Source organism: Bison bison, unplaced genomic scaffold (assembly GCF_000754665.1).
Source record: "Bison bison bison isolate TAMUID 2011002044 unplaced genomic scaffold, Bison_UMD1.0 scf7180017864256, whole genome shotgun sequence".
Taxonomy (NCBI): domain Eukaryota; kingdom Metazoa; phylum Chordata; class Mammalia; order Artiodactyla; family Bovidae; genus Bison; species Bison bison.
In genome coordinates this window covers 1,338,461-1,366,262 of record NW_011494828.1, presented here as the reverse complement: position 1 = coordinate 1,366,262, position 27,802 = coordinate 1,338,461, and the positions used below count along the sequence as shown (strand labels likewise).

The 27,802-nt window shown below is 39.1% G+C and overlaps 2 protein-coding genes across 10 annotated transcripts in view; one reads left to right on the top strand and one right to left on the bottom strand.

Annotated features, from left to right (window-relative positions):
• TESK2 (testis-specific kinase 2) overlaps nucleotides 1–27,802 on the top strand; it is a 138,678-nt gene that overhangs the window by 88,676 nt on the left and 22,200 nt on the right. For all 9 annotated transcript variants that reach the window (XM_010847845.1, XM_010847843.1, XM_010847839.1 and 6 more), the window contains one exon: nucleotides 11,333–11,381. In XM_010847845.1, the coding sequence (XP_010846147.1) occupies nucleotides 11,333–11,381 (49 nt within the window). The remainder of the gene's footprint in view (nucleotides 1–11,332; nucleotides 11,382–27,802) is intronic.
• Nucleotides 3,045–3,433, bottom strand: NDUFA1 (NADH dehydrogenase (ubiquinone) 1 alpha subcomplex, 1, 7.5kDa). Its single transcript, XM_010847836.1, has one exon. It carries the CDS (start codon nucleotides 3,373–3,375, stop codon nucleotides 3,163–3,165), a length of 213 nt encoding a protein of 70 aa, XP_010846138.1. The 5' UTR covers nucleotides 3,376–3,433; the 3' UTR covers nucleotides 3,045–3,162.

Sequence of the window (27,802 nt, the reverse complement as noted above, 5' to 3'; positions counted from 1 at the left end):
ACACAATTGCACTCATCTCACACACTAGTAAAGTAATGCTCAAAATTCTCCAAGCCAGGCTTCAGCATTATGTGAACCATGAACTTCCTGATGTTCAACCTGGTTTTAGAAAAGGCAGAGGAACCAGAGATCAAATTGCCAACATCCACTGGATCATGGAAAAAGCAAGAGAGTTCCAGAAAAACATCTATTTCTGCTTTATTGACTATGCCAAAGCCTTTGACTGTGTGGATCATAATAAACTGTGGAAAAATTCTGAAAGAGATGGGAATACCAGACCACCTCACCTGCCTCTTGAGAAACCTATATGCAGGTCAGGAAGCAACAGTTAGAACTGGACATGGAACAACAGACTGGTTCCAAATAGGAAAAGGAGTACGTCAAGGCTGTATATTGTCACCCTGCTTCTTTAACTTATATGCAGAGTACATCATGAGAAACGCTGGGCTGGAAGAAGCACAAGCTAGAATCAGGATTGCTGGGAAAAATATCAATAACCTCAGATATGCAGATGACACCATCCTTATGGCAGAAAGTGAAGAGGAACTAAAGAGCCTCTTGATGAAAGTGAAAGTGGAGAGAGAAAAAGTTGGCTTACAGCTCAACATTCAGAAAACTAAGATCATGGCATCTGGTCCCATCACTTCATGGGAATAGATGGGGAAACAATGGAGACACTGTTAGACTTTATTTTTCTGGGCTCCAAAATCACTGCAGATTATGACTGCAGCCATGAAATTAAAAGACGCTTACTCCTTGGAAGGGAAGTTATGACCAACCAAGACAGCATATTAAAAAGCGGAGACATTACTTTGCCAACAGAGGTCCATCTAGTCAAGGCTATGGTTTTTCCAGTGGTCATGTATGGATATGAGAGTTGGACTGTGAAGAAAGCTGAGCGCCAAAGAATTGGTGCTTTTGAACTGTGGTGTTGGAGAAGACTCTTGAGAGTCCCATGGACTGCAAGGAGATCCAACCAATCCATTCTAAAGGAGATCAGTCCTGGGTGTTCTTTGGAAGGACTGATGCTGAAGCTGAAACTCCAGTACTTTGGCCACCTCATGCCAAGAGTTGACTCATTGAAAAGACCCTGATGGTGGGAGGGATTGGGGGCAGGAGGAGAAGGGGACGACAGAGGATGAAATGGCTGGATGGCATCACCGACTTGATGGACATGGGTTTGGGTGAACTCTGGGAGTTGGTGATGGACAGGGAGGCCTGGCGTGCTGCAATTCATGGGGTCGCAAAGAGTCCGACATGACTGAGTGACTGAACTGAACTGAATTATGAATAACGCAGTGTTTTGGGTATATATAGAGAAACAAAACTAAGATGTATTTAGTCCAGGTGGGCTAACTTAAAATCTTATTGGCTTATAAGCTGTTTCTTAACTCATAGTCTAATCCAATGCGTGTTGAGTGGAGCTTGAAGGGGGGCTCCTTTTAACCTAGGACAGGGCCTCAGATTCCTCTATTGGATCCTGTGCATCTGCTGGCAGATGAAGGAAGAAAATATGGAGGATGATGTTGAGGTTTTTAATGGGACAGGCCTGAAAATGATATAATCACTTCTATCCCTGTACCACCGGCCAGAACTCAGTGTTATGATCTTAACCAGTTGGGAAATGTAGCCTACTTCAAGAGGAAAAGGGGAGTTAACAAGTAACCATCTCTTCCATACACTTCCATCTCTGCCCTCAAGAGTCCTCTAATTGAGTGAAAAGGTGGACATAACTAAAACATGTAGTAGGCAAGCCTGTTTAGTGTTACGGTAGAAGTTTAAATGGAGTAATTTGAGTGTATAGGGAAAAGAAAGATTAATTTTGATGAGAAAGATGGACTTATTCCAGCAACAAAATGGAAGTGGAAGTGGGAGAATTCAGGACATATTTAGGAGAAGCTGGTTATGTAACTACAGTAAAACATCGAGAATGCAGATGGATGTAATAAAGAGAGGTTTGGGTCAGATCATTAAGACTGTTGAATAACATGCTAAGGAGTTTGGACTTATATCAGAAGCTCTGAGCTGCCACAACAATTTTTTTGAGTAGCCAATAGCTTCTTAAGTGAACAGGTTGTGTCTTACTCGTTTTTATAGCCTCTTTATAACTATACGGAGAGGTATTATAACATCATGGTTAAGAGCACAGACTTTGGGAATTCCCTGGTGGTCCAGGGGTTAGGACTCTATGCTTGCACTTCAAGGGGCCCTGGATTCGATCCCTGGTAGGGGGAACTAAGATCCCCCAAGCCACACGGCACGCACCACTCCCCCACCCCCACCCCCCGCCCGGCCAAAAAAAAAACACAGACTTTGGAACCCACTGTTTAGATTTGACTCCTGACTCTGCCACTTGTTAGCTGTGTGACTTTGGACAAGTTACTTAATTTCTCTGAGCCTCAGTTTCTTCATCAATGTATTCAGGTTAATAAAAGTATTACTTCTTTGGGTTATTATGAGGATTAAATGAATATAACATAAAGTGCTTAGAACAATGGTAAGCACTCTTTGAGTTAGTTCTTATAATTGTTATGATCATTACTGGTGCCTGGCACATAGCTGGCACTCAGTACTATTTGAGTGTTCAGAGTTGTGTTTTAAATTATCCAGCAAGTGTTTATATCGTATGCCACTCAAGAGAATGCTTTAAGAAGCTTATGGTCTCCTAAGGGAAATATAAGGCATATTATAAAACAGTTAAAGGTAGAAAATTATGATGATGTAGCAGTGTGGTGTAGATGGAGTGCCTTGGTAATTCAGAAGCATGCTAGTTCAGAAATACTTCTACTTAGAGCCAGATTTGTTTTGGGGAAAGGAAATGAGCTATGGGGCAGAATATAACTCCGTGGAAATGAAGGGTGGGGCATTCTAAACATTGGAAACAGTCTGAGGAAAAAAGTTAAATTATGGAAAAGTGTGGTTATGATACTTTATGGGGAATGGTAAATCATTCTACAAGAAAGACAGGAAAGTTAAGTCTCTGGTCAAACTCTAGTTTACCAGTAGCATCAGAGTTGGGAGTTTCCTGTTATAGTTTCAGTAACTTTATTTTTATTACACACTACAAAATACAATGCATGCTACACAATATGCGGCATAATCTACTAGCAGGGATAGAAGAGCATGACTGAGTTGTTCTTCATCAACCAGGAAAACGTTTCCTTAATCAGTGTTCTCCAAACCCTTTGACACATAGGAACGGTTTACTCCAGAGACGCGCCTATCTCTTTCCATCAAATACCACTGATATGGATAATGGGCAACCCTTGTTTCCTTGCGCCCATTACTGAACCTGTGGATGCGCTCGGTGGCCATTCCCGGGATGAACAAGCACACGCCCATAATGGCGATCCCGGGAAGAACCTCAAACCACATCGTGACGCCGTTCCCGAGGCCAAACACCTTCAGTAACTTGAGAGTAGTGATCAGCTAGCTGTCTTTGGTCTAGACAGAACCCTGCTACTCAATATATGCTCCATAGACCAGGCAGCATTAGGATCACCTGGGAGCTTTTTAGAAATTCAAAATTTCAGTTCCCCCCCCTGACTTATAGAATCAAAGTCTGCAGTTTACATAGCTTCTGGGTGATCTGTTTCCATATTAAAATTTAGGAAGCGCTGGTCTAAAAGACAATGCAAATGTGTGTGTAATATGAAATAAAAAATAACAAATTTGAGTAATCTGTCACTCACTCTCAAGCATATCCATTAAGAAAATGCCCCCTTTCTGAGCTAAATAATTTAAGCTTGCATGATTTGGGGTGGTGGAGGTGCAGAATAAGAATCATTCATAATGTAATTTTTTTTTAAGATCCTGTCTCTTACCAAGAAAGATTTTCAGCTTTGGCCACATTTCAGATTTTGATTAAAGTAGCAATAAAAATTTCAGTGAAAACTTACTGTTGATATATTAAATGCCTTTTTAGGCGTAAATCACTTCCCTAAAGGATGAGTAATATTTCCCTTTTAAAAGTATATGCTTTTTATAGCAACTCGAATGATTAGCTCTGCTCAAGCTCTTCCAATAGAAAGCTAATTCCTGTCTCAGCTTGCCAGCTCTTTAACACCATTTTCGATGTGGTGGTGGTGGTGGTGGAAAGGAAATGAGGTTGAGAAGGTCTAGCAGAAAAGTTTCACGTAGAAGTAGAATTGTGCAACACCACTACGATGTGGTAATGTGAGCAGGGGGTGGGGAAAACTGTCACGTGAAGCCAGTGCCTGCCTGAACGTGTCCTCTGTGACATCTCTGTGGGTGGTGCGGTAACAGTGATGGTGGGTCTGAGGGCATGGGAAGCAAGGGTAGATCACACTCAAACCAAGTACTTTCAGTTTCTAGACGACCCTTTTAACTTTAGAATGTAGCCACTGTATTGCCTCCCTTCTATACAAATATTTGATGAAATAAAATAAATACCTCTTGGTTTGAGTTTACGTTGTGAAAGTAATTTGGTGATTATGGCCTTTTCATTCAAGAAATACTTGTTTAGCATCTTATGTGCAAAGCATTGTGTGTATATAGAAATAAATTAGATGAGTTCTGTACTCTTAAAAGCCTTCCTTATATTCCAATCTGGAGAAGTCAGAAAGGTTAAAAAGAATAGCTAACATTCTCTAGTGCATATTATGTTCTAAGAGCTCAAGTTATTTTAATCATCACAATAACCATATAGATTGGATAATACCAACATTTCCATTTTGCATGTGGAAAAAACCTGAAATACGGAGAGGTCGTCAGTAAGCAGAGCCAGGATTCAAATCCAAGCAGTCAGGCTCCAGACCTTGGACCTCTTGACTTATGCTAATGAGCAGTCTTGCAAAGAAGGATGTTAGCACTGCTGGGAGCCAGGAAGAAAGAGAAAGAGTACTAATGTTAACTGAAGGCATCCTAAAGATCATTGCAGAGAAAATGAAATTTTAGCTGATCCTAGAAGTATAATTTTCAGTAAGTAAATGAAGTCTTCCAGCCCAGGGAGGAGCTTGAAGTTAAGTTTCCAGGTCATAAAAATCATTCATTCCCTTCAACAAATCTTTACTGAGATCTTGCTTACTGTGTGTAAGATACTATACTAGGTACTAGAAATGCAGAGACAAATAAAACTCTGAATCTTCCCCAGTAAGGAAAGTTACAAAAAGAGTTATGTGGGCAGAAGGCAGGTTATAATGAGTTTAGGAACAAAGGAAGGTTAAAGATAGGTAGATGTATGTAAAGTGAAAGTGTTAGTCACTCAGTCGTGTCCGCATGGACTGTAGCCATGAAGATCTCCAGGGGAGCTTCCCAACGCAGGGATTGAACCCAGGTCTCCTGCATTGCAGGCAGATTCTTTACCAGCTGAGCCACCAGGGAAGCCCAAGAATATAGGAGTGGGTAGCCTATCCCTTCTCCAGCGGGTCTTCCTGACCCAGGAATCAAACCAGGGTCTCTTGCGTTGCAGGCAAATTCTTTACCAGCTGAGCTGCCAGGGAAGCCAGATAGTGTAAAAATATGTATGTAAAGTGAAACTGTTAAGTCACCCAGTTGTGTCCGACTTGACTCTTTGCGACCCCATGGACTGTCACCCGCCAGGCTTTTCTGTCCATGGAATTCTCCAGGCAAGAATACTGGAGTGGGTTGCCATTTTCTCCTCCAGGGGATCTTCCCAACCCAGGGATTGAACCCCTGTCTCCTGCATTGCAGGCGGATTCTTTACTGTCTTAACCACTAGGGAAACCCTACAGTGTATGTAACCTACTCTTAAAGGTTGGGTACAAATGCAAAGAATGACTTAGGATCATATTTTAGGAAGGGGCTTTGTTTTTATTGTTGTTTTGGTCGCTCAGTCCTGTCCGACTCTTTTGCAACCCCATGGACTATAGCCCACCAGGCTCCTCTGTCCATGAGATTTTCTGGGCAAGAATACTGGAGTGCCATTAGAAATTTATTTCCTCCTCCAGGAGATCTTCCTGACCCAAGGATCGAACCCACATCTCCACATCTCCTGCATTGCAGGCAGATTCTTTACTGTTGAACCACTAGAGAGGGGGCAAGGGAAGCATTTTTTAAGATGAGTAAATTTAAATATATTTGTAGGATAGAAGCAGAGGAAAGGGAGAAATGGGTGAAGAATAAGGCTCATGGGAAAGTGTGAGCTTCCAAAGATAAGCTGGAACATATCGTGGAAAGTTTCAAATGCTGTGGTAAGGAATTTTGACTTTATTCTATAGGCAGAAGGGAGCCATTGAAGGTTTATAAAGAAGGAAATTACATAGTTCAGGTTTTGAAAAGGTAACTCTAATAGTCATATAAGAGATGGTACAATTTAGAATTGTTAATAATAATAAAAAACATTTAATCTTTATTTGATCATAGGCTAGATATTGTACCTGAAATATCCCATTTTATCCTCCTAACAGTCTTTTAAGGTAGTATGAGCAAACTCTTTTGGTAAAGGATGAGATAGTAAATGTTTCAGTATTCGCAAGCCATACAGTCTCTGTCACAACTATTTAAATCTGTTGTTGTAGCACAAAAGCAGCCCCAGAAAATACCATGTTGCTGCTGCTGCTGCTTATGTTCCAATAAAATTTTATAAAAACAAGTAGTAGGCCTTAGTTATTAACCCCTGCTAGTGCCCTTTATAGTTTAGAAAGCTGTAGTGAAGCTTTTGTATATTACTTATTGTAATATTATAAAAATTTTTTTGTAATAAAAGCTTATTATATATTGTAATAAAAGAATATTGTGTATTATTTACCTCTTTTTGCTATGGTGGGATAATGAGAATAGAATCATCCTTGGGCAGAAATACCATGTAATCTCAGGGAAGCATCCTTCCTGTAAGAGGTTCACTAGATACAGCTATTTATGGCACAACAATTTAACAATTTAACGTTCTGCAAAACATCCATTTAACTTTTTATTATAATTGCTTTCCAATAGAATGACCCCTGGAATGAAACTGCTTCGAGAGCAGGGACTTTGTTTTATTCACTGTTCTGTCCCTAATTCACTGTTCTGTCTTACACATAGGGGCCACTCAACAAATAGTTGTTAAATAAAGGAATAAAATACTGACTCTTGTAATTCTGGTGACTGAGGAACTGTACAAACACTTAAAGAACACTGACCTTTTTTAAAGATACCTCTACAGTAAAGAAGATGTGGTATATACACACAATGAAATATTACTCAGCCATAAAAGGAATGAAATAATGCCATTTTCAGTAACATGAATGGACCTAGATATTATCATACTAAGTGAAGTAAGTCAGACAAAAGTAAATATCATATGATATCACTTATATGTGGACTCTTAAAAAATACAAAATTAACTTATCTATAAAATAGAAATGGACTCACAGACATAGAAAACCAACTTATGGTTACCAAAAGGGAAAGTGGGAGATAAATTAGGAGTTTGGAATTAACAGGTACACACTGCTATACACAAAATAGGTAATCACCAGGAGCCACTGTATAGTACCGGGAACTATGTTCAGTATCTTGTCATAACCTATAATGGAAGAGAATCTGAAAAAGGATATATATATACATACATATGTATGTATACATATATGACACTGAATAGAAATAGACCCTCAGACATAGAAAACAATCTTATTGTTACCAAAAGAGAAAAGGGGAGAGGGATTAATTAGGATTTTGGGTTTAACATATACATGCTGAAAGTGAACTCGCTCAGTCGTGTCCGACTCTTTGCGACCCTGTGGATTGTAGCCCACCAGGCTCCTCCGTCCATGGGATTCTCCAGGCAAGAATACTGGAGTGGGTTGCCATTTCCTTCTCCAGGGGATGGCTCCTCCGTCCATGGGATTCTCCAGGCAAGAATACTGGAGTGGGTTGCCATTTCCTTCTCCAGGGGATCTTCCCGATCCAGGGATCGAACCCAGGTCTCCTGTATCGCAGGCAGACGCTTTAACCTCTGAGCCACCGTGAATCCTTAATATACACGCTGCTGCTGCTAAGTCACTTCAGCTGTGTCCGACTCTGTGCGACCCCGTAGACGGCAGCCCACCAGGCTCCCCCGTCCCTGGGATTCTCCAGGCAAGAATATTGGAGTGGGATGCCATTTCTTTCTCCAATGCATGAAAGTGAAAAGTGAAAGTGAAGTCGCTTAGTTGTATCCGACTCTTAGCGACCCCATGGACTGCAGCCTACTAGGCTCCTCCGCCCATGGGACTTTCCAGGCAAGAGTACTGGAGTGGGTTGCCATTGCCTTCTCCGAATATACATGCTACTATATATCAAATAGATAACCAAGAAGGACCTACTATATAGCCATGGAACTATACTCAATATATTGTAATAACCTATAAGGGAAAAGAATCTGAAAAAGAATATATATATATAACTGAATCACTTTGCTGTATACCTGAAGTGAATGTAATATTGTAAATCAACTGTCCTTCAATAAAAATATTACCAAAAAAAAAAAAAAAGAAATGTCTTTAATAAGGAAAAAAAAAAGATACCTCTAAAACTTTAGCTCCCCCAAATTGATTGTTTTCTCATTTATCTTGCCCGGATTTCCTTTGTTCTAGTACAGCTTCCTCTTTTACCCAACTGGTTTCTGATGTTAAACTGAAGCTGTCAGATGTTGTATCTGCAAAGACACTATGCCATGCCGCCCAGAAACATTCAGCATTCCAGATTCAGTCTTCCAGCACTCTATGTTACTTATGTTAATTATTCTTTAGACTTTTACCTGTCCTACATTCCTCACCTCATTCTCTTCCATATTAGGTAGTGAGTTTCACAGTAAAGAAACTGACCGGTGAACGAAAGTTGTTTCATTTAGTCTTAACAACAACCTTAAGTTGTGGACACTATTAACAAGTGGAGATGGGATTTGAACCTACACCCTCTAACTTCAGAGCTCTTTTTAAAATTGATATCTAGATTGTCAATTATCTTCTTTCTGTACTTTTAATTGTTTTAAGTAATTATTTTTGGCTGTCCTGGGGCTTCATTGCTGTGTGTGGACTTTCTCTAGTTGCAGCGAACAGGGGCTACTCTTGGTTGTGGTGTGCAAGCTTCTCATTGTGGTGGCTTCTCTTGTTGCAGAGCACGAGTTCTAGGTGTGCCGGGCTTCAGTAGTTGCAGCATGAGGGCTCAGTAGTTGGGGCTCGTGGGTACTAAAATGTGTGGGCTCGTGGGTACTAAAACGTGTGTGTAGTTGTGGCACATGGCAGGTGGAATCTTCCTGGATCAGGGATCCAGCTCATGTCCCCTGCACTGGCAGGTGGATTCTTAGCCACTGTACCACCAGGGAAATCCAGGACCTCTTTTCTTTTTTTTTTTTTTCCAGACCTCTTTTAACTACTCTATTATTTCACTTCCTTTTTATTCCTAAGCCTGTTTATTCCCAAGAGGTAAGTTTTAGCCTGTCATTGAAACCTGCATCTTATTTTCAATACTAACTAGATATTTCCTTGGGTTTTTTTTTCCTTTCTCAAGTCTCCATCGTGTCTCTGGATGCCCTTAGAGAAAACCAGTGGTCTAGATAACACCTCTTGGAGAAACTGTGAAATTTTCACATTGGTAATTTTAGAGCAGCATGTCTTTAAAACTGCTGTGGTGTTACAGCTGACCAGGCTTTCTCCCTCACTCAGTTCCTTTTCACCCAGCAATTATTCACTGAGTAAGCAAACTATTTGCTAGGCCCTGTTAGGTGCTATGACCTGGACTCTGCCTCCATAGAACTTTATGGTCCTTTCGAGCACAGTCTCTGCTGTGCCTTCACTATCAGTTTAGTCAATCTCTTCCCTTTTCTTTTCTCTTCTAAACTAGAGCTTACTTGGGCCTTGTGGGTATTGTTAATGAGACTTTTCTTGACAACCTAAGGCCTGAGTGTCACTGGCTTTATGTCATTTATCTTCTGTCACTTAATGATTATCATCAGTCATAATATTGGTTTGTGATTTTTGTTTAAAAATTATTTTTACCTAAAAATGTAAGCTGATGTTTGAAGAAACTTCAAATATAACATAAGTTGTGCACTGAAAAATAAAAATCACCCTTTACCCCCTCAATACCATTTATTATTAATGCTTCTAGATATTTTCTATTAATATATAAAATTTTTTTACACAAATGGTATTTTAAAGCTTGACATTTTCATTTAGCAGTATATTTTCTGTATATTGTCATGTCAGTGCGTAAGGATTACTTCATTCTTTTTAATGCCTGTATAGTATTCTAATCTATGAATTATACTGTAAATATTTAACAAGTCTTTTATTTGATGGGTATTTAGATTCACATACACTAGTGAAGTAGATGTCCTTTTATGTGAATTTTTGCTCACCCAAATTGAGTATACTTGTAAGATAAATTTCTAGAACTGGATTGTTGGAGTAATGAAAATTTTTGCTAGGATGATCAATTAATTACCCTTTGAAAAAGTTGTACTGAGAACTCAGCAGTATTTCCTGTTCTTGTTTCCTTCCCTTCTGGACAACACTTAGCATTATCACTCTTTTCTGGGGGTTGGGGGGTGCTGCCCTGTTGGGCTTGCATTCCTAAGCAGCATCCTAGTTCCCTAACCAAGGACTGAACCTGCACCCTCTGCAGTGAGAGCAGAGTCCTAACCACTGGATCCATCTCAAGGAATTCTCCCAATCATTATCATTCTTAATCTTCATTCACTGATAGATTTAAAAAGTAATAGCTCCTTATTTTAGTATACATTTCTCTAATTATGAGGGAGAGCACATCTTTATATGGTTAGCCCTTTATTCTTAGTTTTCTGTGGATTTTTATTTATTTATTTTTTATGTACGTGCTTTTTGCTTATTTTTCTATTGGGTCTTTTTAAAGTTACATATTTAGAAGAGTTCTTTTTATGTTAAGGAAGTTAGCTGTCTGTCCTCTAGTAAATGTGGGTATTCCCAACCCCAGTTCACTGATTGTAAATTACAGACCTTCATATTGGGTAGTTCAACCTACTTACTTCCTAGATGAGGAAACTGAGGAAACCATAGGGTTAGTGACCTTTTTGTGTGTGTGAGCGTGTAAACAGATAATGGCCAAGCTAAGCCAGTATCAGGTTTCCTTGGTTCCAGCTTGGTGCTTGTTTCATGATACCATGCTGTTTTTAAAGGCTTGCTCACCTCCCTCTTCCACCAATGCTTTTTACCACCAGGTCTTGCCACAGCCAGATATTTCATGATAAACTTAGAATTTACAAGAGTGGTATTAAAGTTTGAGAAGCTACAGTGTTATTCAGGACAGTAGACTTTACAGGTGTTGGACTGTCTCTAACGCATGCACAACTACACTAGTTATGTTCATGTCCTTTTCATTTGTTTAAAAAAAAATCTGTTTTGTTTTGTAGGTTCATGGGTGTGTGTGTACATCAAGGACAGTTGCATGCACTCACAGAGGTAAGACTTCAATAAGCGTGTTGAAGTGACTTCTTTGCCTTAGTTTCAGCATTTATGGTTCCACTCAATTGTTACTTGCATACGTATGCAAAATATGTATTCATTTATGTTTATGTAAAAAGGGCATTGTTAACAAAGCTTTCTTCTGTAGCCTTGGGACAGTTTGCCATATCTCTTAATACTCTTGGATTCCCTGATAACACTTGGTGAGTACCCTGCGAATGAGTCAAGGAGGTCTGGGGTGCTGCGGTTCATGGGATCGCAGAGTCGGACGCACTGAGCGACTGAACTGAACTGAACTGGGAATGAGTGCTCAAATATTATATTGGTTGTTGCTGCCTGGATGACCCCTTCCTAAACGAAGGGATGATGTCACTTGGCTGCGTGCTGTATCATGACAACAAATTCCCGGACTATTAAGAAATGTGTGGGGTCCTGATCTAAAATTCCACTGTTGCTGCTCTAGTTTCCTGACTGGAGGAAAGTACTCCTTGTAGAGTTTACATCTCTATTCTCATTTCATTTTCAGTCTCTTCTAGGCAGGTAAATATGTAGTGGTCACTACTTAGCTTCTGAGGACCAGGGAATCCCCTCTCAAATAAATGCTTCCCAAATTCAGGTACTAGGTTACCAGCTTCATAATTTGCTTGGGTCGCTTCTTAGAAATTTGGATTCCTAGAATACTCTAGGTTTAGTAGGTCTTCATAAGGCTCCTAGGTATCCTTGAAAACTCTTCAGATTCTATCTTCTAGAATGATTTCACATTTCTCCTTGAGAAGCACCAGAATAAAAAGTGAAGAATTTAAGAAGGAAAATTGTTCAACAGAATTTGCAAGAACACTGGTTTCCTACTGGCTTGGTACCTGGTATTAATCCTTAATATATTGTCAAGGAGGGTCCCATGTGCCTCACTCAATGTCTTTTTTCTCAATTACTGAGAACACCAGAGTGTGGAATGTGTATAGCTATGTCCTGCCTCTTGTATGGAAGGCCAAAGAAAGTGGGTTAGTGAGGTAGTAAAGAGCATGGGCTCTGTAGTGTTGATTGCCATATCTCTTAATATTCTTGGATTCCCTAATAACTAATTGAATCTAATAATTGAATCTCCCTGTGCTGTAATGTTTTCATTTGTAAGACAGGAATAATAACAGTAGTACCTATCCCTAGGAGTCCAGATAGAGAAGAGGACTATAGCTGAATGTTAAAGTACTTGAATTTTTAAAGTCTTGTGGGAAAGGCAGATTAAGGAATAGCTAGGAAAATAAGAACACCAGGAGTGTGTTGGCCTGGAATGGAAAGGAAGGGGTTTCAAGGAGGAAGAAATAATTACGTAGTTGTGGCAAATGCTGTTGGTAAGATTATGACCACAGTGATACTGCACAGATATAAAATGCTTATTTAATACAGTAACTGGCATACAGTAATTGCTTAATACATTTTAACTATTATAGCATTAACAGTGACCAGTCCCTCCTGAACTCCTCGAATTGTCAGTAGTTTTCATTTAGTACTTAATTCTGTACTTCTGTTTATGTCATTAAATTTTTAAAACCTTTTACAAAGTATAAATAAAAGCACACATATGGAAAATGTGTATCTCACTAGGTTTTCACAAATGAACACACCCATAACCAGCATCCTGGATCAAGAAATATTTTCTGTGTATTTCTTTTCTCAGAAGTGAGTATATATATTCCTCAAAGACAAAACTCTCTCCTCTCAAGCCTTTTATCCAACAGAGCTCTGACACTAATCATAAACACTTATAAAAGTATTTGTTGCACTCCCTGTTTATATCATTGTTTTCTGAAATGTGAGTTCATTGGAAGAGCTTGTGTGTTGGTTTTACTGACAAATAAGAATATGCTTTAAAATCTGTGATCATGCCTCAAATCTGAAAGTGGATGCAGTAGAAAGGGCAGAAATGGATGATTGTAGTGCAACATTCCTTTGGCCATGTTGCACTTAAGTAATATTTTCTGTTGCTTTGTAGCTTGTTTATAGTCATATGCAAGATACAGTAAGTGCTTTGTGAGTGTATTTCTGTATAATTAATGAGATATTGATACAACTTATCATATTAATAATCTTTATGGTATTAATAGGCCAAAGGTCATGAAGCCCAAATATCCAAATGTTCTTGCTTGTTTTCAATAAAGGCCATCATGGCATAGATTTCTGGTTTAATGGCCTAATAATTTGACGTGACAGCACAGCTGTTGGTTTCACTAAGGATCATAAAGATAAATTACTAATATCATCAAGTGCACTGCTTAGAACTTGGATGATATTTAGTAAATATTTCTTGATTGGTGGAATTCCTGTCCTCCACAGTAATGTGAGCGCCATTCCTTATTTCTCTCAAAATAGTTTGTCAATAATTACAGTAGAGAAGCACAGATCTTATTGATGCCTATAAAGTATTGATATTATTAAGAAGAATATTTCTCACATACAATGGTGATACAGACTTTTCTGGGCCTCAGGCATTTCTACAAGTGTTCATTGTAATTGTAGACATTAATTGAACTTGGAACAGTCAGACATTTACGAGTGTTTTTTAAGACTACTTACAGTAAGCATAGACTTCTAATTTTTTAACAAATTAGTATTTGTTAAAGAGAAAGCAGTTTAATGAAAGATCAGGTACTTTCGAGTTTAATGAGTTGAATTAAGAATCCCAAAGTATGTCTTTGACTCAGACGACCTAACCTTTCCTTTCATTTATTTTTTTTGTTTTTTTGTTGTTGTTGTTGTTGTTGTTTTTTGCCTTTCATTTAGTCATGAGTATCAAGGAAGTGGAAATCTTTGGTTTTTAAAGACAGAAATATAACCCTATGGTCAGTTAGCTATTGCTATGTAATATTCAACCACAAAACCATGCAACAATAAACATCTATTTCTCATACCTCTGGAGGCTCTGCTAAGCTGAACTGGGCCCAGTGGCCCAGTTGGGCAGTTTTGCTGCTCTCTCTCTCGCTCAGTCATCTATCTGCAGGTCTGCTGGTGGTCTGCTGTAGGGTGAGCTTTGTGTGGGCACTTTGCTTCAGCTGTTTCTCATTGTTTTCTGGGACCAATGGGCTAGCTTGGACTTGTCCTTCTTAAGATGATACCAGAATAGCAAGAGTGTGCCAGCACATTTGTACAAGTGCTTTTCATGACTCTGCTTATGTTCCAGTTTGGTTGGCTAATATCTGATTGGACAAAGCAAGTCACATGCCTGAATCCACACTGGGAGCATACTGCAAAGTTCTTTGTGTCAAAAAACATTGATTCAGTAAGGGGTGAAGAATTGGAACCTTTGTTGCAATATCTCATACCCTATAAACATCCCAGTTAGCACATTATAATTTGTCTTTTCTACTCTACTTGAGGGTAAAACTTGCTCTCATTTTAAAAATCATAACTACTAGTTATTAAGCACCCACTGTGGGCTGAGTGCTATGCTTGGTGCTTTATATATTAGCTATACTTCTCACAATTCTGTAGTTCTGTTTCTTCTGTTTTATAGATGAGACAACTAAGGCTTAGAGAAATTAAGTGACTTCCTCAAAGTAGGATGTGGATTTAGGTTCATCGGACCTCAAAGTCTGTACATGCTGTCCTTAATTCACTTATGTTTCCCCATAGTCCTGAGCACAGGTTCTTGTATGTGTAACACATATAGTATTTGTAGAATTCATTTCTGACTAACTTTGTATATTTTGTGTTATTTGGGAAAGCTGTTTTCTGGTTATTGGATATATTATAATGTATTTGGGTGCAAGTAACAGAAAATAGTTAAATGGCCTTAAACAACTAAAGGACTCATATAAACTGAAATTCTAGCAGCTTACTAGGTTAGAGCTTGGTTTAATTCAGCAGCTAAATAGATGTTATCCAGAGACCCCCCACCTCTCCCCATTTCTTTGTTCTATGCTTACATTGTCAGCTTCGTCCTAAGGTTGGCTCTCATTCATAATCAAAAAGTAGCTGCCACCAACTTACATGCTATTTTCTATTCCATACTCAGGTAGGAGGGATGTCAAAGGAGAGGAGAGAGAGATGGTTACAACAGATTACATGTCATCTCATAATGGTTTTTATGGTTTGTTTTTGTTTGGGGATATTTTTTGTTTTTTACTTTGTTAAGAAAAGCACAAGGAGGGAAATATCCTCATATCAAACAGTTTGGGGAACTTCTTTTTTGGGGGGGACCTCTTTGTGCAGAACCTCTTAGTGCCTAGAAGATTGGGAATTTGGTGGATGAGCGGGGTATAAGGTTGTGGGGTATGGGCCTCAAGTGACAATACTCTGGTCAAGGGAGTCAGCAAAAGAATTGATAGGACGTTTTGGGGTCTTTCTTGCCATTTCTGCCATGGAAAAACTGTTCTTTTTTCCACTGTGGCTATAAGAGCCATTTAGCTGTAAAAAGGGGGCTTCCCTGGTGGCTCAGTGATAAAGAATCTGCCTGCAATGCAGGAGATGTAGATTGAATCCCTGGGTTGGGAAGATCCTCTGGAATGGCAGCCCATTTCAGTATTCTTGCCTGGAGAGTCCCCTGGACAGAGGAGCCTGGCAGGATACAGTCTGTGGTGTCACAAAGAGTCGACACGACTGAAGCAACTGAACATGGCATGGCAGCTATAAACAGAGCAATTGCTTGGCCTCTTTAGCAAAGTCACCTCAGCCAGTCAGATACTTGGTACTGAAAGAAATGCTCTTTACTCATGAGGGGATGTTTAGCCCTGCAAGTGGCTGAAGAGAATTTTTAATTCACAAAGCCCTCATCCTCTTCTCACTCACCGTTTCTACCCCTTTCCCCACTTTCTTTATTAAAGAAGAGTTACTTTGGAAATTCCTTGTTTATGTGGGTTGATATGTGTTGTTTCTGAGTTGGTTTCTGTCAGACCTCTAAGAAGCCTTTATATAATCAGAGAGCTTACAATGAAAGGAAACTCTGTGGGTTCAGTAACCAAACTCATGCATTATTTATACAAATGAGCAGCCAGACCCCGATTCCAGTTTCTTGGTGTGCTGTGATATTGCCATTGGTTTTGCCTACTGCTTTTCTTATTTTTGTGTGACCCAGTACAGAGTATTCTTCTGGTCTAACTTACCTTGAGCCAAATGCAAAGTTGTCTGGTGCCTGCCTTGGTTAACTTTGGCAGCATAGCCATGCCCTCTATCTTTCAAGCATGTGGCTGCTTTTCTTGTCCCTGGTCTGCCTTTGTTTCAGTTTGATATGTTACTACACAAGTAATCTTCCTTAGGCATACTTTGATAATGTGATGATTCTGTTTAAAAACTTCTGTTTAGTATTCTAGACTTTCTCTAATCGGATTTCAGAATTCAAATTGCTCCCTTTTGTTAGGTGGGTCTTTTTGCTATCTTCTACATGTGCTAGCCTTAGATATGCCTTCCAGGACTTGGGACGCCCTTGTCTCTCTTCTCCCTTCCACTTTCCAAGTTATGTCAAATTCCGAGTTCTCTAGTGAGGGTCAGTCTCTTAAATAGGGTCTGTATAATGATACCCTGTGTGATTGGGTCCATAGTACATGTAGAAGCTTCATTAACTGCAGTGGAAAGAGCCAGCAGTCAAAAATAGTGTGAAATGCTACATCCAAGTCCTTGCACAATTAGAAATTCATTCCATTTATACGTGTAAAAATAGCTAAAGCATTCCTATGAATACATGTTGGCGTCTTCTTTACTTCTGAAAAATGTAGCTTTTATTTAACTTTTGGTTTGGTCATTTAGTAATTTTTAAAATCTCTAAATAAATTGTGGTACATGTTTTCTGCCCTTATTTTTAGTAACTCCGTAAGCCATTTGAGAAACAAGAATTTGAGGTTGGCAGCCTAACCTACAAATAATAGAAGAGTTCATTTAATTTACTTTTTTCTTAAAGAAGTTTCCCCCTGATTTGCTAGCATGCCTCTAGCTCATTTACTTATTAAAGAAAAAAATTTACTGGCTCCCACCATGTGTCTTGCAGTATTCCAGGTACTCGAAATATAGTGTAGTGTTAGTTGCTCAGTCGTGTCCAGCTCTTTGAGACCCCATGGACTATAGCCTGCCAGGCTCCTCTGTGCATGGGATTTCCGAGGCAAGAATACTGGAGTGGGTTGCCATTTCCTTCTCCAGAGGATCTTTCTGACCCAGGGATCAAACCCAGGTCTCCTGCATTGCAGGCAGATTCTTTACCATTTAAGCTACAGGGAAGACTGTAGAATATAATAATGGACAAATGATGATCTCTGCCCTCATGAAAATTACATTGTAATCATCAGGGGTGGGAGAGGAGTTAGACTAAACAAGAAACAAATTGTATATATGATGTTATGTGATCTGGGGTTTTGAATGTGTGGATAGAGAAGATATCACAGAAGAGATAAAAATTAAGGAGGTAGTGGAACTAGTTATGTGAATATCTGAGGGAAAAGTGTTCTAGGCAGTGGAAACAGCAAGTGTAAAGATATGGAGGGAGAAATGCCTGGTGCTGGGTGTGGTCAAAGAACTCCGAAGACGGTGATGTGGCTGCAGCAGAAGGAATAAAAAGAATAGTAGTAGACGGAAGTCAGAGAAGAAACATGGGCCAGAGCCCACAAAGTGCCTTACAGACCGTTGTGAGAGTTTCCTCTTTTACTCAGGATGAATTGAGAAGTCTTTGGAGGTTTTTGAGTAGAATTACAACATGATATGACTTACCTTTTAACAGGATCACCCTGGCAACTGTGTGGTGAATAGACTGAAAAGGAGGCAAAGGTGAAAGCAGAAAGATTAGTTAAGAGAGACTGTTTCAACAGAGTCCATGAAATAAATAGAGACTATGCAAAAAAGGTGAGAGGCAGTGGTGACTTGGACCAGAGTGGTAGCAGTGAACCTCGTGATTTTAGATCTATTTTGAAAGTAGAGAAAACAAACTTTCCTGATGCAGTGGGTGAGGGAAGTAAAAAGATGAAATAATTCAAGGATAACTGAAGTTTTGGGCCTGAACATCTGAAAGATAGAGTTTCTGTTAATGGAGATGGGAAGACTTCAGGAGGTACAAGATGGAAGATAATCAAGAGGCCAGTTTTGAATAGATTGAGTTTGAGATATTTACTGAACATCGGAGTGGAGATAACTTCATAAAGCATCAGGATTTCAAGGAGTGCTCTGAATGATACCTTCCTTGTGCAGATCCTATTTATCAGCTTTTTCACTAGAAAACATTTTATTGATTTAGAAGGAGGCATTTTTCAACTGCTTGTATCACTTTCTGAGTGATAATAATGAAAATCATTAAGCTGTTTTTCTTATTATAAGAAAAATAATTTATTTTCTATTATTATTTCTGTTATTCTTCTTATAAGAAGAACATTAAGCTGTTCTTCTTATAAGTGTGCCATGACCTACTAAGCCTCTCCTTTGGGGTGGGGGGGATACATTAGCATACAATCCCATGGAATATGTGGTATTTTCCTATTTTACAGGTGAGAAATCTGAGGCTCAAAAAGAAGTTAATTTACCTGAGGTCTCTTAGCTAAGTGATCTTTCCTAGTGGCTCAGATTGTAAAGCGTCTGCCTACAATGCGGGAGACCCAGGTTCAATCCCTGGGTTGGAAAGATCTCCTGGAGAAGGAAATGGCAACCCACTCCACTATTCTTGCCTGGAAAATCCCATGGACGGAAGAGCCTGGTAGGCTACAGTCCATGGGCTCGCAAAGAGTTGGATACGACTGAGCAACTTTACTTTCACTTGCTTAGCTAAGTAGTGGAGCTGGGATTGAGTCAAGTTCTACTTGACTATAATCCCATTTACTCAACTTTAAGCTCCTTGATCCTGGCTATTTTGTTCACTGTTGAATCTCACGTAACTGGCATGCAATAAATATTTGTTGGGTGAATGGATAAATAGATGAATGAGCGGACACTGCTTCCCAACACTTGAACTTCCAGCCATTAAGCTGTTAGCCACAGACATCTGCCTCTTTCAGGGTTGTTTTGGGCAACTGACGAATCTTTTCAGTGATTGATAGTGATAGGACAAAGGATTTACAAAATGGTTCAGGAGATTTCTAGCTAATCTTTCTTTTAATCCTCTCCATGACTGTGAAACTAGTGTGGCATTTGAATTCATAGAGCCCCTTGTGAGTTTAGACTAAACCTGTTTCTAACAGAAATTTTGAAAAATGTTTTTCTTAATTTGATAGGTGGTATCATTCATCAGAGTTGGATCTGTGTTGACTCGAGAGCTTCTCCTACTTTGGATTCTGTAGCAAATAGGACGATGGTGGGAGGACGTACCTTTCACACATTCTTACTACTTCAGGGCATTTCAGCATTCCTACACTTGATACCTAATCACTCTACTCCGTGTTTCCTTGCTGTTTATGTTGGTCTTGTTATCACAGTCACCATTGCCTGCTTATATAGTAGGTTCTTAGGTCAATGATTTCCAAAATGAATCATAAGCTTTTCTTTCTTCAACATGCTCATTTTAGTACACTTGACCTTCTCATAGTAATTGCTCGTGTCTATATCCTTTTCAACAAATAAGGAGACACTGTGTCAAGGGCTAGTTTAGATGAACTTCCAAGAGGAGAAGCTGCTCTGTGAAGGTGGCAGAACAATTGTCTAAAGCCTTCTGAAGTACTTGGCACAAATAGCTCCTTAATAAATGTTTATTAAATTAATTAATAACTTGTAAAAGTATTAGTATAATGCTTAGCTTTTCTAAAACTAGAGTTCTTGTTCCCTTCCTCCTTGACCTCTCGCATTTTTTACATCTTATCAATCATCATGTCCTGACCATTTTGCCTCCTTTCTATCTTGAATCCATTCACCTCAGGCGAGTTCCTTCTGCTATCATCATCTTTTGCCACAACCTTCTAAACTAGTCTCCCTATCAGTCTTGTTCCTTGCCTTGCATCCATATTGTCCGTATTGCCAGCCAGAGTTCCTGTTAAAATACAAATCTATTTTTTAACAATCTGAGCAATTTTTAAGTGTACAGTTCAATAGTTAGTATTCAGTTCAGTTCAGTTCAGTCGCTCAGTCATGTCCAACTCTTTGTGACCCCATGAATCGCAACACGCCAGGCCTCCCTGTCCATCACCAACTCCTGGAGTTTACTCAAACTCATGTCCATTGAGTCGGTGATGCCATCCAGCCATCTCATCCTCTGTCGTCCCCTTCTCCTCCTGCCCCCAATCCCTCCCAGCATCAGTCTTTTCCAATGAGTCAATTCTTTGCATGAGGTGGCCAAAGTATTGGAGTTAAATATGTTTATATTGTTGTGTAACAGGTTTTTGGATCTTTTTCCTCTTGCAGAATTGAAATTCTGTACTGTTAAACAACTCCCTATTTCCCTCTTCCTCCAGTCCCTGGTAACCACTGTTCTATTTTTTGTTTCTATGATTTTGATTACTTAGGTACCTCAAAAAAGTAGAATCACTCAGTAGTTGTCTTTCTGTGACTGGCTCATTTTCTTAGCTTAATGTCCTAAAGGTTCACCTATGTTGTAACATGTGACAGGATTTCCATCCTTTTTAAGTCTGAATAATATTCTATCACAAGTATATACATACTATATTTTACTTACCTATTCATCCATCTGTGGAAATTTGGGTTGCTTCCACCTGTTGGCTATTGTGAACAGTACTGCTTTGAATAAAGGTGTGCGTATGTCTCTTAGAGACCCCATTTTCAATTTTTTTTGATGTATACCAAGAAGCAGAGTTGCTAAATGATATAAGAGTTCTATTTTTAACTTTTTTAGGAACCAGCATATTGTTTTCCATAGTTATTGTACCATTTTACAATCCTACAAATAGTGCAAGGGTTCTAATTTCTCTACATCCTTGTTGATGCTTACTGTTTTCTTTCTTTTTTTTTTTGAATAGTTGCATTCTAATGGGTGTGAGGTGGTAACTCACTGTGGTTTTGACTTGCATTTCTCCATTTCTCATTTGTTGCAGAGACTGTCCTTTTCCCTTTGATATATATGAGGGTTTATTTCTGGGCTTTCTATTCTATTCCATTAGTCTATATGTCTGTCTTTATGCCAACACCACAATATTTAATGCAAAGCTAATTTTGTTTTTCCTTTCATAAACCCTTTTATGGATCCTCATTGCCCTCAGAGTAAAGTCAAAATATCTAACCCTGGCCCTCACCATCTCTGTATCCTCACTGCTTGTTCTTCTCTGATCTGTTGGTTCTGGTCTCAGTTGTATACTGCAGCTGTACTGAGCCTCTTTCTCCTTCAGTTCCACAAATGAGATGTGACCCTTTCCACCTTTGGGTCTCTGCCTCAGCTCTCCCTCTGCCTAGAACACAATCTTTCTGTCTCTCATTGGCCTGGCCAAATCCTATTTAACCTTTAGGACTCAGCTTAGATATAACTTTCTCTAGGAAGTCTTTTCTAATCTTCCAAGATTAGTTAGACATCCCTCCTATATGCTTCCATAATACCATAGTATTTATCATTGACTTTAATTTACTCTTTGCTTGTGTATGTAGCGAAGTAATGCTCAAAATTCTCCAAGCTAGGCTTCAATGGTATGTGAACCATGAACTTCCAGATGTTCAAGCTGTATTTAGAAAAGGCAGAGGAACCAGAGATCAAATTGCCAACATCCATTGTATCATAGAAAAAGCAAGAGAATTCCAGAAAAGCATCTACTTCTGCTTCATTGACTATCCCACAGCCTTTGACTGTGTGGGTCATAGCAAATTATGGAAAATTCTTAAAGAGATGGAAATACCAGACCACCTTACCTGCCTCCTGAGAAATCTGTATGCAGGTCAAGAAGCAGCAGTTAGAACCGGACATGGAACAACAGACTGGTTCCAAATTGGGAAAGGAGTAGGTAAGGCTGTATATTGTCACCCTGCTTATTTAACTTCTATGCAGAGTATGTCATGCGAAATGCTCGGCTGGATGAAGCACAAGCTGGAATCAAGATTGCCAAGAGAAATATCAATAACCTCAGATACACAGATGACACCACCCTTATGGAGAAAATGAAGAGGAAGTAAAGAGCCTCTTGATTAAAGTGAAAGAGGAGAGTGAAAAAGCTGACTTAAAATTCAACATTCAGAAAACGAAGATCATGGCATCAGGTCTCATCACTTCATGGCAAATAGATGGGGAAACAATGGAAACAGTGACAGAGTTTATTTTTTGGGGTTCCAAAATCACTGCAGATGGTGACTGCAGCTGTGAAATTAAAAAACTCTTACTCCTTGGAAAAAAAGCTATGAACAACCTAGACAGCATATGGAAAAACAGAGACATTACTTTGCCAACAAAAGTTGATCTAGTCAAAGCTATGGTTTTTCCAGTAGTCATGTATGGATGTGAGAGTTGGACTGTAAAGAAAGCTGTGAGTGAAAGTCACTCAGTCATGTTCAACTCTTTGTGACCCCATGGACTATATACAGTCCATGGAATTCTCCAGGCCAGAATACTGGAATTGGTAGCCTTTCCCTTCTCCAGGGGATCTTCCCAACCCAGGGGTTGAACCCAGGTCTCCCACATTGCAGGCAGATTCTTTACCAACTGAGCTATCAGGGAAGCCCAAAGGAAGCTGAGCACTGAAGAATTAATGCTTTTGAACTGTGGTGTTGGAGAAGACTCTTCCGAGTCCCTGGACTGCAAGATCAAACTGGTTAATCCTAGAGGAAATGAGTCCTAAATAGTCATTGGAAAGACAGTGCTGAAGCTGAAACTCCAGTACTTTGGCCACCGAATGTGAAGAACTGAAAAGAACTTAGAAAAGACTCTGATGCTGCGAAAGATTGAGGGCAGAAGGAGAAGGGTGCGACAGAAGATGAGATGGTTGGATGGTATCACTGACTTGATGGACATGAGTTTGAGCAAGCTCTGGTGATAGACAGGGAAGTCTGGCGTGCTGCAGTCCTGGGGTTGCAAAGAGTCAGACATGACTGTGTGACTGAACTGAACTGACTTTATATGTAGATTATAAATTCCTTGAGGTCAGGGTCTGTTTTGTTTGCATTGGCCTCCATTGGTTCCTTCATAGTGCCTGACAATGATAACTGCTTATCATATTTGTTGATTGAATGAATAAGAAATCAGTGGCATTTTCTGGCTCAAAAGTAGTCTGTGATTTCCTCATTGATTACAGTGTAGTTTTGTAACCTTAGTGGCTTATTAGAATTGCTTAGGAGTTTTTTACAAAGTACAGATGCTGGGACCTCACACAAGGCCTATTGAGTTAAAGTCTTGGGTGAGACCCAGGCATCTGTATTTGAAAAGAAATTAATAGGGCACCATAGGTTATCTAGTGCACAGCTAGGGTTAAAACATAGAACTCAAAATAAACTCTTAGCCTGGTATCTAGTCCTCTCTGCTCTAGCATCATCCTGCCTGTTTTCTTCTAGTTCTCTTCCTCTTTAACAAGTACTCTATAATTCAGGCAAAGTAGGCTTTATGTGTTTACTAAATGCAGTGTGTGTTTTCCTGCCTCCTTATTTGTATTATTTCTTTAACCCAGAATACTCTTACCCTTTATCCTATGGAAATCTTCCCCCTCTTCAAGACTTGGCTCAAAGACCACTTATTTTCTGCATAAAACCTTTCCTGATTGTTTTCTTACCATTGCTACACCTCCCTATCTTTCCCTTAGGTAGTCAAAATGTTTCTCTCCGTTGTTCTTCTTTTACAGTTTTTTTTTTTTTGGTACCTCTCTTATTACACATTTCACCATGTATTAAAGTTATTTTTGCTTTAGTTTTCTTGCAGCAGTGTAAGCTCCTAGAGTAAAGGAGGAACCCAGACTTCAGGGTCCGAAGACTTGGGTTCAGATCCCTATCTCAGATCCATTGAATAGCCAAAGGCAAGTTAGTTAAATTCTTTGGGCTTGGTTTCTTCATTCGGTAGAAAACAATGACAAGAATGTTTCAAGATCTTGCAAAGTTCAAATGAGGTAACTGTGAAAGTGCTTTGTAAAATCACTTGCTGGTTATTATATAATGGCAAACATGGTGTCTTACTCAGATGTATACTCCTAATCTCCCAACAGTACCTCATATTTAGAAGACACTTTTATAGGTATTGGCTGAATGATTGAATAGGGAGGGAAGGAAGCAAACAGTAAACATGTTATGTCATCAAAAAAGTGAAATTGAGAAAAATCTTCCAGTGATTTTTAGTACCTGTACGAATGTGTAGAATTCTTGCCTCAAGAATGGAATAATTTCTAAATGACTTCTTAAATTGTTCAATTGTAAGACCTCTTGCATAGTTATCCTTTCCTTCTGTAACTAATTCACTCGGCAATTTCTTTTCTACCCAGAGTAGCTAGTTAGTCAAACGTGTTTCTGATATGCTCAGAAGGAACAGAACTGAATACTGGACTTAGAAATAAAATAATAGACATATGACTTCCCCAATAAGTCTTTAAGTCAACTTAAGTGTTAGGATGAGGAAATATTTTAATTTTTAACCAATAATTTGTTGTACTTGGCAGTGTCAGATGCTTTTTAAAAAATAACTTTTTTTCTGATTATGAAATCACACATGCTCATTAAAGAAATAGTTAATATTTCTAGAATGTAAAGTTTGGCATGCATTTTCTTTTTTCACCCTGTGACGACTTGACAACCCTGTGAGATGTAGTCATTATTGTTGCTATCTTATGTAAAAAGAAGCTGAGAATTAGATTAAATAGTACCTGAAAAGCTCTTCTTTCATTTTATCTACTTAGCCCAATTTTCAAGTCTTAGTTTAAATTTTCACTTCATTATATTGGCTTTGCCTAATGGTTCCCCCCGCATCTAGATCATTACTTAGATTATTATTCTCATTGATAGTATTCTTCCCTTTTTCATTGTAGCACATATCATAACATATAATTCTTTATTTATTTGATGTTTGTTTATTGTCCCTCTCCCATATATCAATTCCAGTAGGATTGGGACCATGTTCTGTTTGTTTACCACCAGCAACAAGTAAGTAGCAGGTCATTGAAGAGCATGGGGTTGGTAGAGGAAGTAGTGGACCTCCTCAATTACTGCCTTTATATTAAGCTCAGGAAGCTAAAGACCACATTCTTAGACGCTGGAAAGTTGGAGTGTTAGTTACAGGGCACCACAGTTAAGGAGGACCATTGTGTTTAGTGCGATTATTCTCTTCTCTAACTTAGCTCTTTACAAAGCTAATATGGGTTACTTCGGCCCCTAGGCAAGGATGTTATAGAAGGACTTCAATTGTATAATGTGGAGTTTAGCATGGACTGCCTTTCAGGTCTATCCCACCATATTATATTGTTATTCCATACCCTTGGGCATTGTTTTTTTCATGAGTATCTTTGAAAAAATTGTTGATCCATGCATGAAATCAGGAAGGAAAATGTACCTATGTTGATACTGACTAACTTATCCTGTACATAAGTTCATAGAAATACTTTTCTGGGAATACGTAAAAGATAAGGAGACATTATGAAGATTAGAGAAAAGAATATTAAAAATTTGAGAGATAGAGGCTGGATGATACAGGGCCTTATAGAACATGGTGAAGATTTTGAATTTTATTTTAAATACAGCAGGAAGCAATTGAAAGATTTTAGATAGAACAGTAGGATGCAATTTGTATTAAAAAATAGTACTTTGGCTGCTGTGGAGAACAGATTGTAGAGGGACAAAAGTGAGGACAAGGAGACCAGTGGAAAGAAACACACAGATTATATGAGAGAATGTGGGTAGCTTGAACTGGAGTGGTATCTGTGAAGATTTTTAAAGGTCTCTTTTAGAAATAGAAACACAAGGTCTTATGACTTTGATAAGAAAAAGAGTAAGGAATCAAATGAGGCCCATTTTCTAGGTGAGTGGTTGTTTCATTTACTGAGATTTGGAAAATTTCCAGAATGCTGATGGAATGCCTACTCGGCCATGTATGTATTACCTGAGATTTTTTTTTTTAACATAACACTTAATCAGAATAGTCTGTTTGCTGTGAAAGACCAGACTCAGTCTTTGAGCTTTTTAAGGATAACACATCACTGCATCTTAAAGCCCTTCCGTGGACAAGACCTTTTTGGTCTAAGCTCTGAAGACTGAGGTAGCTGATGAGAGTAGATTCATGGAGAGTGTAGAAGGGATCTCTATATGTAGATAAATGGTTGGAGATGCTTAATTTGTTCATTAATTCAATTACCTTTTATTGAGGCTTACACTGATCTAGCAATGGCATTGAATCTCAGTGAACTCAAGAAGTGAAGTTAATTGTACATTAGAACCTTCTGAATTTATTTGGAAAAGTATTCAGAATTCAGCACCTTGGTTATTCTCTGCTTTTAGCCATTTAGAAAAATTTCTTAGAATTTAGTATCCGCAAAACCCCTTTGAGTGATATCATATCCAGATCTGCTGCTTTGTTTGAATTGAGAGTTGGCCTTAGACCAGCGTTAGCTGCTTCTCAGAGAGTCCAGTGACTGATAGAGAAAAGATAATTTGGAACATGTTGATAGAAAAAATCTAGACTTAACTTCACTCAAGTTTAATCATCTCATTTTTCTCATTTACTTTCTCATTTTTCCTGTGTAGCTTGCAGGATCTTAGTTCCCCAACCAGGGCTCGAACCTGTGCCCCTGCAGTGGAAGCATGGCATCCTAACCACTGGACCACCCAGGAATTCTCACTCTGTCATTACAGAGGGCACATAATTCCAACATTTGAGATGGTCTGAAACCAAAGAAAAGGCTTTCTCTCTTTCTTTATAGCTGTAGATACTTATGTATACATGCATGCTCAGTCGCTGTCATGTCTGACTCTTTGTGACCCCATGGACTATAGCACACCAGGCTCCTCTGTCCATGGGGTTATTCAGGCAAGAATACTAGAGTGGGTTGCCATTTCCTCCTCCAGGGGATCTTGCTGACCCAAGGATCAAACCTGTGTCTCCTGTATTCTTTACCACTGAGCCACCTGGGAAGCTCACTTATGTATACACCAGACCCCAAATCTGTTTTCTCTGCAGTTGAACCTAAACTGGCTGACTCCTCTTTGCCCGCCCCTACTTTTGATAACTCCAGCTAGTCTTTGTGAATTTTGATCTTGCAGGTAATTAGTTACCTATTTAACCCTTAGCCTTTGAGGAGATTTCTCCCTGCACTTGGAGTGACTGTTGAGTTGGGAAGCTGTTTTCACATAGCAAATTGGAAACCTTTCCTCCCTTTTTGCCCTTCTACCTACCATTTGCCACTAGAAGATACCATCTGGGCTTATAGTTTGCCTCTAAATTTTGCTCGACTTTTTCCTTATCCATAGGCCAAGTTGTGTGTTGATATGGACAGAAGAAGTGGAAGAAATGATTGGCTCATTTGATGATAGCGTTCCCCCCCCACCCCCGCCACCTTTTTTTAAATTGGAGGATAATTGCTTTACAGAATTTTGTGGTTTTCTGTCAAACATTTACATGAATCAGCCAT

Bases quoted from the DNA above. Each gene is read 5' to 3' on its own strand.
- NDUFA1 (XM_010847836.1), bottom strand. From the start codon at position 3,375: ATGTGGTTTGAGGTTCTTCCCGGGATCGCCATTATGGGCGTGTGCTTG.